Genomic DNA, 14,369 nt, shown 5'->3' on the forward strand with positions numbered 1-14,369 from the left:
TAAAGGGGTATAAAAAGCTTATCATTTGATATAAAATGTATATTAAACCATATAAAATTATATGAAAATCATATCAAAGTGGGAGGCATTTAGGCGTGATTTGGGGCGGCAAGGGGAGAGAAATGGGCGGGGTTAGGGCATTTGTAGGAGGGGTTATGGTGTGAAAAAGGGGTGGGGCACCTGTCACTTTGAGTTTGATCAGACATGTCCCACTATACTACTTGCGGGACTAGATTTGGTTTCCGTTCGTACAATTCTGGGTACATGGAATTTATTATATAACGTTTTTTGTTTTTTTAGGGGCGTGATATGAAAAATGACCCCATTTTAGAAACACGCCAAAAAAAACCCAACAACAATGCACTCTGCAAACACAAATAACGTACAATAATGTTATAGTTGTAGAAAATATTCGGGCGCTAATGCTGCGCTTATTTTGTAAATTTGAGATTCTTGGCAAATACATTTTGTACAAAATCATTTGTGCCTGTATGCCACACGTCAAGGCGATCTCTATAAGACGGGAACCTAACACTAAATACTACTTGTTATGTGCCATAACGGCCACCATAAAATCCATTGAATGCAGGTACCAACATGCATGCTGGGCCCACTCTATACCTCTCCTGGTGCCAGATGGCTTCCAATGAGTGCAGTGAGAGTGGCTAGAGCTTTATACTTACACTGATTAAAATGAGCCTATGGGGCAGACAGGCCAGTCAGGAGTAGAAGACCAGCTGGAGCCAGCCACACCTCCAGTACAAACTGCAAAGAAAAAGGAGGTCAGTCAGCACATCCCAATGCGCAGGTGCGCGCTGCCATGGCTAGAAACACAAAGGAAAAAAACACAACGCAGCAACACTCTGCAAACACAAATAAAGTACAATAATGCCGTAATTAGAGAAAATATTCTGGCGCTAATGCTGTGCTTATTTTGTAAATTTGATATTCTTGGCAAATACATTTTGTACAAAATTATCTGGGCCCATCTGCTGGCGTCAAGGTGATGTCTGTAAGACAGGAACCTAACACTAAATCCTACCTGTTATGTGCCATAACGGCCACCATAAAAATCACTGAGTGCAGGTTCCACATGCATGCTGGGTCCACTCTGCCTTTTACAATTTTTTGTGCCATAATGGCCTCGATTAAATCCATTGCATTTTTTTTTTCTTTGTGTTCCTAGCCATGGTGGTGTGAACATGTGCATTAGGATATGCTGACTGACCCCGGCTCATACAGCAGGGACTCTGCTGTCTGTGACTGCCGGAACCCTGCTGCTGATCGGACAGGCGCAGCTCCTGCATCTGCCTGATCAACGCGCCCTATCTGTATACCGCTGGGGTTTAGGTCACGTCCCGCTGCACCGTACATGTACGGCAATGGTCGGGAAGGGGTTAAGCCCTACCAGAAAAAATCAGTTTGGACCAAATGCTGAACCTCCATTTTTCAAATCTGACGTCACTTTATCTGGTAATAATTATGGAACACTTTTACTGATTCCTGCTTGTTTTCTCGCAACACATTATACCTCGTGTTAATTTTTATTTTTTTGTGTTTTACCTTTTATGTATATAAAAAAATCAAAAATTTACCGAAAATTTGGAAAAATGTGCAATTTTCTAAATCTGAATTTCTCAGACTTTAAGAAAAATAGTGATTCCTCGCAAAATGGTTATTAATTAACATTCCTCATATGTCTAATTTATGTTGACATCATTCTGTAACTTTCATTTTATTTTTTTAGGATGTTAGAAGGCTTAGAATTTGGGAAGCAATTTTTGAAATTTTCAAAACCATATTTTGAAGGACCAGTTCTCTCATGAAGTGACTTTAAGAAGCTTACATAATAGAAACCACCCAAAAATTACTGCAATTTAGAAATTAAACCTCTCAATTAATTTATTTAGGTGTTCCACAGGAATTCAAGCAAAATGGAGGTGAAATTTAACAATTCCATTTGTTTGTGAAGATTTTCCATTTTATTCCAATTGTCCTGTAACACATCAGGGGTTAACAGCAAAACAAACCTTAGTATTTATTACCCCGATTCTGCAGTTTACGGAAACACCCCACATGTGGTTGTAAATCTCTTCATGTCCACACTGCAGGGCTCAGCAGGGAAGGAGCGCAATATTGTTTTTGGAGGGCAGATTTTGCTGGAATGGTTTTCTGGTGCCATGTCACATCTGAAAAGACCCTGAGGTACCCCTAGAAAGGAAATCCCAAAAAGTGACGCTGTTTTGGAAACTACACCCCTCAAGGAATTGATCGATGGGTGAAGTGAATGCTTTGACCCAAGAGCATCATAAATTTAGAAACACTTTTGTATTATTTTTTAGTCCCACCTTAGAATGCACCGGTGCACCTTATACCATATACCACTGTAACAGTGACAGGCAGTCTATTAGGATCAGCCGGTGGCACAGTCTAATAGACACAGAGTTATGTTAGGGCTCTGGCTGCAATGACAATGGATTGTGTTTGAGGGCCTGATGATGACATAAGGAGCTCCTTCCCTCTATGTGTCTCGATGCTGCAGTTGCTATTGACCATGGCATCTAGGGTGTTAATCCGCTGAGATTGGAGTGGGATTCAAGATTCAGTCAGTGCCGGACTCCTGTAGTGATCCGGAGTGCTGTACCAGCTCAGCCCATGTGGGGGCACTCATGTCCCTGCCACGGGCAACAGACTCTACTCAGGCTGCGCAGACACAGCGCTCCAGACCAATAGTAATGGGAATGAGACTTTTTGCAAAGCCTGAAATTGCTCGTACAGGCTTTACTGTGACCTCTGACCTCCTGTATCATGAATAACTTAGTATATAAGAGGTGAAGAAGACGATTAGTAAGATAATACTGTGATGAATGGGAAACGAATGAGCATAAGTAATAGATTCGCAGCTGTATGTGTATGGCTTCTCAGATGCTGTGAGGAGTCCTCGGTCTACTGTGCTACAGACTGTATTTACATGGCTTTTATACAGCATGTGTATGGGTGCGGCGCCCCCTACCTGCCAGGTGTGTCCCTCGTCTGTTACCCATGAAGTAAGTGACCGCAATGTGATGAGTTTCCTTCTCTTCCAGATGAACATCGTGGCCTGGAGAGATTATAATTCTTCCTTCTCCTTGAATATAACGGAATGGTTTCCCCCCAACATTACCCAGTATAAAATGAATCTGCAGCACGGGACCAATTACACATTTCATCTGCGAGGATTCACATCTGCAGGAGGTGGCGAATATAAAAGTACCAGCGTAGAAACCCCAATCGGAGGTAAAACTAACCAGATCCAGTGACCTCATTCTTTTTCTGTTCCTTAGGAGGGTATAAACGTAACATAACAGAGAAATAAAACTCTAAATGCCTTCAGCCACCACTAGGGGGAGCTCAGGAGCTTACTGAATATACACTGACCTCAATAATAACACAGTGTGCAGTGAGAGACTAAGCTCCCCCTAGTGGAGGCTGCAATCAGAAAGAGTATAATAATATAACTGGAGTAATGTCGGTGCATCTTATGTACAGTCATGTGAAAAAATTAGGACACCCTTTGAAAGCATGTGGTTTTTTGTAACATTTTTAATAAAAGGTTATTTCATCTCCGTTTCAACAATACAGAGAGATTAAAGTAATCCGACTAAACAAAGAAAACTGAAGAAAAGTCTTTTCAAGATCTTCTGTAAATGTCATTCTACAAAAATGCCTATTCTAACTGAGGAAAAAGATAGGACACCCTCACATGTATTCCCTCTTAAATTGGCTCAGATCTCACACAGGTATATCACACCAGGTGCACATAATTAGTAGATCGTTACTCTGCATGTTGAATGAGGCTTGCCCTATTTAAACCTCAGACATTTAGTTTGGTGTGCTCCTGACTGTTGAAGTGAGAGTGAGCACCATGGTGAGAGCAAAAGAGCTGTCAGAGGACTTCAGAAAAAAGATTGTAGCAGCCTATGAGTCTGGGAAGGGATTTAGAAAGATCTCAAAAGATTTTGAAATCAGCCATTCCACTGTCCGGAAGATAGTCTACAAGTGGAGGGCTTTCAAAACAACTGCCAACATGCCCAGGACTGGTCGCCCCAGCAAGTTCACCCCAAGAGCAGACCGCAAGATGCTAAAAGAGGTCTCCAAAAACCCTAAAGTGTCATCTCGAGAACTACAGCAGGCTCTGGCTACTGTTGATGTAGAAGTACATGCCTCTACAATCAGAAAGAGACTGTACAAGTTTAACTTGCATGGGAGGTGTGCAAGGAGGAAACCTTTGCTTTCCAAGAGAAACATCGAGGCCAGACTGACATTTGCCGGAGATAAAGTTGACAAAGACCAGGACTTCTGGAATAATGTTCTTTGGACAGATGAGTCCAAAATTGAATTATTTGGACACAACAGCAGAGGACATGTTTGGCGTAAACCAAACACAGCATTCCAAGAAAAGAACCTCATACCAACTGTGAAGCATGGAGGTGGAAGTGTCATGGTTTGGGGCTGCTTTGCTGCAGCAGGACCTGGTCAGCTCACCATCATAGAATCCACAATGAATTCTACTGTGTATCAGAAGGTGCTTGAAGAACATGTGAGACCATCAGTTAGAAAATTAAAGCTGAAGCGGAACTGGACCATGCAACATGACAATGACCCAAAACATACTAGTAAATCAACCAAAGATTGGCTGAAAAAGAAGAAATGGAGAGTCCTGGAATGGCCAAGTCAAAGTCCAGATTTGAATCCCATTGAGATGCTGTGGGGTGACTTGAAAAGGGCTGTACGTGCAAGAAACCCCTCAAACATCTCACAGCTGAAAAAGTTCTGCATTGAGGAGTGGGGTAAAATTTCCTCAGACCGATGTCGAAGACTGGTAGATGGCTACAAGAACCGTCTCACTGCAGTTATTTCAGCCAAAGGAGGTAACACTCGCTATTAGGGGCAAGGGTGTCCTATCTTTTTCCTCAGTTAGAATAGGCATTTTTGTAGAATGACATTTACAGAAGATCTTGAAAAGACTTTTCTTCAGTTTTCTTTGTTTAGTCGGATTACTTTAATCTCTCTGTATTGTTGAAACGGAGATGAAATAACCTTTTATTAAAAATGTTACAAAAAACCACATGCTTTCAAAGGGTGTCCTAATTTTTTCACATGACTGTATCTGCTAGAGACAGGCAGCCATGTTATATTTCGCCTAGAGATGGGTAGCCATGTTCTACACATCACCTAAAGACAGGCAGCCATGTTATGTCATACTATCACAAGATGCTCACCTCCCTGGTCAGGAGGTTTTGCTACAATTTCTAGTCCTCCATCACTCTGAGACATTATAATCTCCACCACTTCCGTTTTCCCCATCATCCTGGAATCGGGCTCCTCCTCCTCATTGGTACAGGGGCAGGACAAATATAACTGCCTGGGATCCTAGCTCTGCAGCCGTATGTGAAAAATGTGGTGGTCCTGCAGAAACCAATACATATTTGCATTCCCAGGTCGAAAGGAAGAGCTTCTGTCTGTGGTGGTTTTGGTGGAGGTCCTGGGTGATGAAGGCCCTTGGACCGCTGACCCCGGAGGTCCCCCTAGGCTATAATCTGGCCCTGCTTTCACAAACTTCTTTTACACTACAGACTACACCTGAAGGCGTTAAAGGCAACGAGACGACGATCCTTCACAGCTGACAAAAACTCCAGAAACATGATGGTCATTGGTAGAGATAAGCAAATAGAAACCCTCGAAGCCAAATTTCCTTGTGCTTCGTGTCAGTGAATCGATTAAAACTGAAATAGTATAAAAAAACTAAAAAATTCTAACTTACCTCCTCCACTTGCTCGTGACTGGCCGCCAGCCTCCATCTTGCTTGAAGATCTCGGCCAGCGTGATGACATCATACATTACCACGCCAGCCGGCATGATGACGTAATCTCGCGCCACACAGGATTTCGGCCGAGATCTTCAAGAAAGATGGCGGTGACTGTCCCCTCGCAAGCAAATGGAGGCAGTAGGTTTGATGTAATGTTTTTTTTTATTGTTAATTTTACACTCAGATGCCACAATCATGTATGAATGCGGCATCTGAGGGGTAAATGACGGGGGCGGCGCTATCGCAGCTCCCTGTTATTGCACCCGCTACTTACAAAAAAAAAAAGCACATTTTCTTGAGAAATTCGCTCATCTCTAGTCATTGGCATGAGAATCCCCCGCCAGCCCGTCAAAAAAAAACAAAAAAAAAAACAACAATTGGATGTGAAGACTGCAAATCTGTAATCATGACAAAATGTGTCACGGGTCTGTGATCCGGGGAGTCGATATCTCCCGTGTTATGATCTACAGGCCCCAACAGAAGACATGAGCTGGAATGGACACCAGTGACTTCTCGGCTCTCTCCTGTCATTTCTACTGTAAACTACTTATATAACGGGTTTATATACGGTGGTCAGTGACCATAATCCGGACCATGTAGTAGAAGTGGGGGATCAGCACTCACTTCTTGATGCTAATAAATCCTTACTTTATAGCTATGCGTGCAGCGAACCAGTCCCGGGAGGCTCTCCTAGTTCCAGGGTTAGGATGCCGAGCGGTGGTGTGGCTACGGGCCACGTGCTCCTACCTGGATACTAGTGTTCCAAGGTCAGGCCGTGTAGAAGCTATTCAGAAAGCTAGCAGTTAGTAGAAGATAGAATAAGTAAGCCCTAGACTTCGATGCAAGTTGAGTTGATTTTACTTGATGCTTGAAGAAACTGGGAGCAGCTCAGACAGAATCCCAGAAGCTCTTGGCTCCAGGTTTTAGGTTACACTGGCAGGTGAACTGGGTTCCCTTGTCTATAACTGCTGTGCTGAACGCTCCCTCTTTTGTCTGGTTTCTTGTAAGGTGTTTCCTTTATCTGGGCTTTACGCCACAGAAAGCAATCTCAGTGCACGTTGGGCTTCTGATCACACTTTGCTAGACTTCTGATCACACTTTGCAACCTCTTGGCTAGGCTGGCTTAACTTAGACTGCTGATTCTCTGCTTTTCTTCCTGTCCAGGTTCTAGTCCTCTGGCTAGACTAGGCTCGACTAGACTCCTCAACAGGAAAAAACACACCTCCCCTTGGAGAATCTAGGCAAGGCCACTCTCCCAAGGAGGGGGGGGGGGGGGGATGGAATGGTTAGTTCCATTCTACGTATAGCTTACTGCCAGGCACACTGCCACCTGCTGGTAAACCATGCACAGTGCATGAAATACAATACATTGCAGTTACATAGCACCTAATGAACAGACCTGGAAACACATATTGGTTAGGCACTTACGACACTAGCAGGTTGTAGGAATGGTACTGCCCGCTCTGGGGTATATATAAGCAGAATACAGGCCGATGTGATGCATTTAGGCTAAACAGACTTTTTTTAAAAAAGCATGTCAGATTATACAGCATGGTACATATATATAGGAAAAGCGAGGCATATCCAAGATGGAGTCCTAGTATACAGACCCTCCCCTATGGGGTGTGTACCCCCCAATTGGTCCTATAACTGCATGTGACTAGACCCAGGGCACATGCTTCAGGTCATGTTTTAAACATAAGTAGTAACATGAAATCTACATAAACAATCGCATTGGATCCTAATCTGGCTACACAAGTGCAGCGGACTAGACCGATGCTGGGGGGTCCCTTTAAGATGTTATGAGAGACTTTACAGTTTTTGTTGTGACGCCAGTTGCATTTCAGCAACGAGGCACTAAGTCCCCCTATGTAGAAGGTGATGGTGGGACCAGTGGCGTACCAAGGGGGGGGCGGGGGGGGCGGGCCGCCCCGGGTGCCACTCACAAGGGGGGTGCCAGCCAGGCCGCCTGTCTTTAAAAAAAAAATATATATTTTTTATTCTTCAGGGCCGCACCGCCGATCGCCACAGGCGGCGCGGCCCTGGATGTAATTGCGGCCGCTGTGTGCTGTGGGGCAGGGGAGGGAGAGGCGTGTCCCTCCCCTGTTCTTCTGATAGGCCGCAGGCACTAATGCCTGCAGCCTATCAGAGGCCGGCTCAGGCAGCGCGATGATGTCATTATCATCGCGACGCCTGAGACCAGCAGCACACAGCAGGGACACAGGCCGGAAAAGGCTTGCATCGCTGCTGAACTGATGGAGGTAAGTATTTGTTTTTTGTTTTTTTTTCCTCTTTGCGGGGGGGGGGGGGCACTATGGGGGAACTAGCACTATGGAGGGGCACTATGGGGGGTCACTATAGGGGGAGATCTGGCACTATAGGGGGGAGATCTGGCACTATAGGGGGGAGATCATCTGGCACTATAGGGGGGAGATCATCTGGCACTATAGGGGGGAGATCTGGCACTATGGGGGGAGATCTGGCACTATGGGGGGAGATCTGGCACTATAGGGGGGAGATCATCTGGCACTATAGGGGGGAGATCATCTGGCACTATAGGGGGGAGATCTGGCACTATAGGGGGGAGATCTGGCACTATAGGGGGGAGATCATCTGGCACTATAGGGGGGAGATCATCTGGCACTATAGGGGGGAGATCTGGCACTATAGGGGGAGATCTGGCACTATAGGGGAGATCTGGCACTATAGGGGGGAGATCTGGCACTATGGGGGGAGATCTGGCACTATGGGGGGAGATCTGGCACTATAGGGGGGAGATCTGGCACTATGGGGGAACTAGCACTATGGGGGGGCACTATAGGGACAGCTGGCACTATAGGGACAGCTGGCACTATAGGGGGAGCTGACACTATAGAGGGAGCTGGCACCTTTGGGTGGGGGCTGGCACTATAGGGGGGGCTGGCACTATAGGGGGGGGAGCTGGCACTATGGGGACATTTCTTACTGGCACATTATGGGGGGGCACCATGGGGGTATCTGTGGGCTTTTTTTTAATTATTGGCACATTCTGGGGGGCACTATAGGGGAGAGCAGCACTATGGGGCATCTGGTGTTACTATAGGGGCATTATTTGGGGGCACTATGGGGAAGTGGGGGCTCTAAAGTGGTCTTTTGTATTGGAACATTATGGGGGGCACTGGCATTTGGTGGCACTAAGGGGGCATTTTTTTACTGGCACATTATGGGAGGCACTATAGGGGGTAGCGGCACTATGGGGGAGTGGAGCACTATTGGGGCATATGGTGGCACTAAGAAGGGGCATTTTTTTACTGGCACATTGTGGGGGAGGAGCACTATAGGGGCATCTGCTGGGGGCACTAAGGGGCATTTTTTTACTGGCATATTATGGGGGACACTATGGGGAAGGGGGAGAGGAGCAGTATGAGGGCATTTACTGGGGCACTATATAGGGGTATTTTATACTGGCATACATTATGGGGACATTAGCTCAACTGCGGGCACTAAGCGGGGGTATTTCATGTACTGTCATATTATAGGGGAAATTAGTACTACTAGGGGGTATCATGGGGAGCTTTACTACTACTGGGGGCTATGAGGAACATGATTACTAGGGCACTATAGTAGTATTCCCAGGGGGACTGTTTCTGCAGTATAGTATTGGGGGTGGCAGGAAACTAATGTCTGTTTCTCAATCTCTGCAGAGACGGGAGATGGCAGAAAAATCATCATGGCGGTCTGGTTTGAATGGAGAAGATGAGGAAAGAACGTCTACATCAAAGGTGACATCACTGGATGTAAGAGGTATGTGGCGCTATGTAGGAGAGGAGATGCCCCTTATGAACCACTGATCACCCCTGATCACCCCATATAGACTCCCTGATCACCCCCCTGTCATTGATCACCCCCCTGTAAGGGTCCATTCAGAGGTCCGTATGATTTTTACGGATCCACTGATACATGGATCGGATCCGCAAAACACATGCGGACGTCTGAATGGAGCCTTACAGGGGGGTGATCAATGACAGAGGGGTGATCACCCATATACACTCCCTGATCACCTCCGTCATTGATCACCCCCCTGTAAGGCTCCATTCAGACGTCCGTATGATTTTTACGGATCCACTGATACATGGATCGGATCCGCAAAACACATGCGGATGTCTGAATGTTTTGTAATAAATATTATTGAAAACATTGAAAAAAGTTTGTGCATGTTTTCTTAACTTTCTTGGGGGGGGGGGGGTGCCAAACAAAGGGTTCGCCCCGGGTGCCAAATGCTCTAGGTACGCCCCTGGGTGGGACCCAGGCGTAGGAATTCCAGAGTGGTGTAAGGGTTGCCTATAGTGTCCCCTTAGGTGCAGCTTTGCACTTGTCACGGTGCTCCTACTTTGATATCCAGAACCCCAAGCTTGGTCGTCCAAAGCAGTGATAATAGGGTTAACAGTTGAGGGATTTGCTGAATAAATTGAGTCTAGACTGGTATTGCAGTAGTTAACAGCTTTACTTGAATAAACTTGCATCAGGGAACAATTGTCCAACTTTATCTTGGTCATCAGCAGTTTTTTTGTTTAAATTCTGGCAGACGAACACAATCAGCTCTGCTACATCTGTACTCTTTCAGCTCTGCTATGCTGACAGGATTAAATAGGAACTTTTCCTTTTCTTCTGTAGGCTGTAACTTGGCTTTCTGTAGTCTGACTCTGTCTCTTTGTCTTTATCCAGGAAACTACACTTCCTGGCTAGTGAGGTTTGTAGCTGGGCCTCTAGGTCCAACAGAACTGAAGGTGTTCTGCAGGCTTAGGCAGGGCTCACCCGCAAGGGACGAGCTCCCTGCAGCACGACCTCCCTCCTACAGGGGGTCCTCCCAACTGACTTCTCACTCACTAAACTCCTCCCTCTCTAGAGGGGCTGGAATGGACAAAAAGGTTCCATTCCAGACAAACTAGCTCTGCCATTACTGCCGCCACCTGCTGGTGAACATATAAATACAACAGTTGCATTGAAATGAATACACATTTTTGCAAGATCATTTGACATTGGGTCAACCATAAGAGATCGTAGGGGTGCAAAGAGGTGGTAATACCACTCTGGGGTATTACACAAGCATATAGAATAAATCGATATAACATGGTAACCTAATACAATCCCCAATAGTGGCCTGAGGGATAGGTATGTGCACAGAGCCTTGTAGCCATGGACATGTACCGATGAACGGTAGGCGGTAATCCAACATGTGCAAATCATTATCATCTGGGCGATGTGACATTTTTTTTCTTTTCAGATCCTCCTGTCCCGACTGTTGCAATAAAGGATCTCACTTTACAGCTTCAACCGGTGTCTGATGTCCATGGACCAATCAGGTTAGAAACTGCTGAACCGAGTCAGCCCCATATCACGGAATATATCACCTGTAACTAGTGTGGAGTGAATCGATCTTGGGATCATGGATGGGAAGTCGATTCATTCAAACACTTCGTCTTGGTGCTGTCTGAGGCCTGTCTCCGCACAGCAGTAAAATGTGGAGGCAAAATTTCATTTCAGCCGCAGTCGCGTGAGACTTTGGTGAGTGGATACGTTATTTGTATCTGCCTCTTTAAAAACATTTTAAAATACCAATCTGAAGTCTGGTTTGGTACCGAGGTACCAGCCGGTACCAAACCCAACTTTGGATTCCAAATTTTAAATGATTTCAAAGATGCAGAATTGAACACCGAGTTAATTCACCGAAGGTCTCAGACAGCATCAAGACGAATCGACTTCACATCTATGATCCAAAGCTCGATTCACTCCAGTCCTTTATAGAGGGGGAGGGGCTGAGCTCAGAGCGGGGGTGGGCTTGCTGTCAATCACTAGGTGTCGGGGGTAGGACTCTATGAGCCGGGTATTTTGCACTTGTTTTACGGGGAAGGTCACGCGGGCGGAGGCTTTGTGATGTATGAGACCCGATTATTGACCTACCGTGACTGACATCTGCTTTCTTCTTTTATACACAGTCATTATGAAATAATTATCTTTAGTGAACCAAGAAGTAACACGAGTGACTGTCTAGGAGTGACTCACACACATTACAACTCCACCCTGACCCCCTACACTGCGGCACTCCTCCCTGCGCACAACCTGACGGAGTTTATAACACTGGGAGATAGTCAACATTATGGTGGCTTCTATAATGCTCCTCTCATCCCAAACCTGGAGTACATGGTGTATGTGCGGGTCACCAGCAAATGGAAGGAGGTATGAGCTCCCTGTGGATTATAATCCTGTCCAATAATTATTTCATGTGAACGTTCTGGAGATTTCCTCTATATATCTCTATAACCCGATGGTCTACTAAATAGAAGAACACATCCATGGATTTTATGACTCACGATCACATGTCCAAATGTCTTCTATTATTGCTCTTCTCAATCATGGTGGTTTATGCTCCCATCCCTGAGATGACCAGTCTAGAAGACCCTAGAACCCAAAGTTACAGTCATGGTTCCTTGACCCAGTTTGTTTGTTTACCTTCACTTCTTTGGATTGTCTTCAGAACATTCTCAAAGTCCATTGAGGACGAAATGGTGTTTCAGTAAGCGACTTCTATATAGTACCAAAACAGCCATATGCCTACCATCATCTCATATAGTTTGTACCTTTTAACTGGATGGTAGTTTGGTGCTTACTGCTGAGAAGACATGATTCCTATGGTGCCATGGACTGGTTTATTCTCCCTTAACTCCCATGTTTCATGATCATGCGAGTTTTAGAAGTTACCAAAATGTTGTTAGGTTAAAGAAGCCCAAACAAGCTAGGGACCCTACCGAGAAACTCTAACCATTTGATTTTGGTGGTGAAATCATCAATAGTGATGTAACTGCTGCGGGCTACAGTTGTCCACTTTGGTCAAATGACAACATATCATCACATGAATGCAATGGTGGAAGTGTGAAACTGCTCTCCTAATAAGAACCCATGACTGTGGCCCTGCGGTATGCTGTGGTTTGATCTAGTATAAAACCCATTTCTGGTGAAGCAGTGATAATCTGCATAACATGCCCTATTATGGACCCATTTGTTGTTGTTTTAGTTGTTTTTTATAGTTTCTTTTATTGATTTCTCTATTTTCTTCTTTAAAGGCTAAGTCGTCGTGTGTGTTTCTGGACTTCTTCACAGGTAAGTCTTCAGATCAGTCATCGGGCAATGATGAGTTGTAGGAAGCTCTGGAGATCCTGGTAATGTAGAGAATCTTACAGGCAATGCCCCCTGGGAAACTACCTGTACCACCTGTAGGTGGCTGGTTTTTCGAGTAAATTTCCCCACTAATGGTTATAAAACCAATTTTGCAGGACAATTTGTGACCTTTCTCTTTGCTTGACAATTTAGAAAATTGATGATGAAATGGAGGTGATCTCTAAAGAGCCGTAAATCGGACCAGACTTATAAAGTAGAATGGGTGAAAATGGTGCACTTTCTTTGAAAGTTGTGTGCTTCCCATCAAAATCGCTCCAACCACCTCCTTTCTTAGACTGGAAAAACAATGCGGACCACTCTCTGTGGACCACTCTTTAAATCCTGTCCTGTAGGCGGCACTTGAAAGGAGGATAATGTATTTAGAGAACCAGGATGACCGATCCCCACCTCTCTCTCTTCTTCAGCTAAAGATCTGCTCCGCGGCCCGGTTCCTGTGATCGCGGGGTCTGTGGCTGCTCTGCTCTTACTCCTGGTCTTACTGGTTCTGGCTGGTTTATGGAGGACTGGATTTTATCGGTTTGTGTTTTCACATTGTTGTGATTTTTACATAAATATCTGCAAAACATTGAAGAGATTTCATATGATTAATTGTACTGTGATCCCACTTATTATGTGGTGGAGTTACCGCCCTCCAGACCCCTGCACCATCAATGTAAACCCTGGTCTCTCCATACCTCACAGTATATGGTGCCACAATCAGCAGGACTTATGCCAGTGAAGAAGCTTTGCTGATTGGACCAATCCATTCTGTAGAATCACTTTACTATTTGTCAGGACAGTACTAGGGGTGGTACTACATTATGGGCACTTCTATGTAGAGGTACATTTGTAAGGGTATTACCAGGGCTGGTATTATTGTGTGGGTACTAATATGTTTAATACTCTGTGCAAAAATCTGTAATCCAGTGTCCCGGTTTGCAGATGAACTCCGCTGAGATTTTCCATAAAAGGAACGCCTCCTCACATCATTAGCGGTGCGACCGGAAGTTAGGCGGTAGGGTAATGTAACGTTACACCGGTTGTGGCGTGTGGTATCCTCAGCGTTGCACGTGACCAGGAAGTGGTGATGGCTACTCATGTGATCTAGAGCAGAGGACGCTCTGGCTTCCGATGGGTCCTAAAAGCGGGTCAAAGAACGAGTCCACAGGTTTCTAAATGTTGGATATATCATTAATATGAGGACATTATGTCCAACATCTAGAAACCTGTGGACATAGCGACATCTAGTGGTGACTACCTATCACTATACCACATAAGGTTCTTTTTATCTTTTTTCCATGTTTACTATTTTTTGGGGGATTTTATT

General features: G+C 45.1%; 1 protein-coding gene across 9 annotated transcripts in view; it reads left to right on the forward strand.

Moving 5' to 3' along the window:
• Window positions 1-14,369, forward strand: part of LOC122924889 (receptor-type tyrosine-protein phosphatase F-like) — a 245,091-nt gene that overhangs the window by 158,693 nt on the left and 72,029 nt on the right. For all 9 annotated transcript variants that reach the window (XM_044276418.1, XM_044276424.1, XM_044276422.1 and 6 more), the window contains 5 exons: window positions 3,087-3,276; window positions 11,112-11,190; window positions 11,824-12,064; window positions 12,949-12,985; window positions 13,468-13,579. In XM_044276418.1, coding sequence (XP_044132353.1) covers window positions 3,087-3,276; window positions 11,112-11,190; window positions 11,824-12,064; window positions 12,949-12,985; window positions 13,468-13,579 — 659 coding nt within the window. The remainder of the gene's footprint in view (window positions 1-3,086; window positions 3,277-11,111; window positions 11,191-11,823; window positions 12,065-12,948; window positions 12,986-13,467; window positions 13,580-14,369) is intronic.

The sequence above is a fragment of the Bufo gargarizans genome, chromosome 1 (genome assembly GCF_014858855.1).
Source record: "Bufo gargarizans isolate SCDJY-AF-19 chromosome 1, ASM1485885v1, whole genome shotgun sequence".
NCBI classification, from domain to species: domain Eukaryota; kingdom Metazoa; phylum Chordata; class Amphibia; order Anura; family Bufonidae; genus Bufo; species Bufo gargarizans.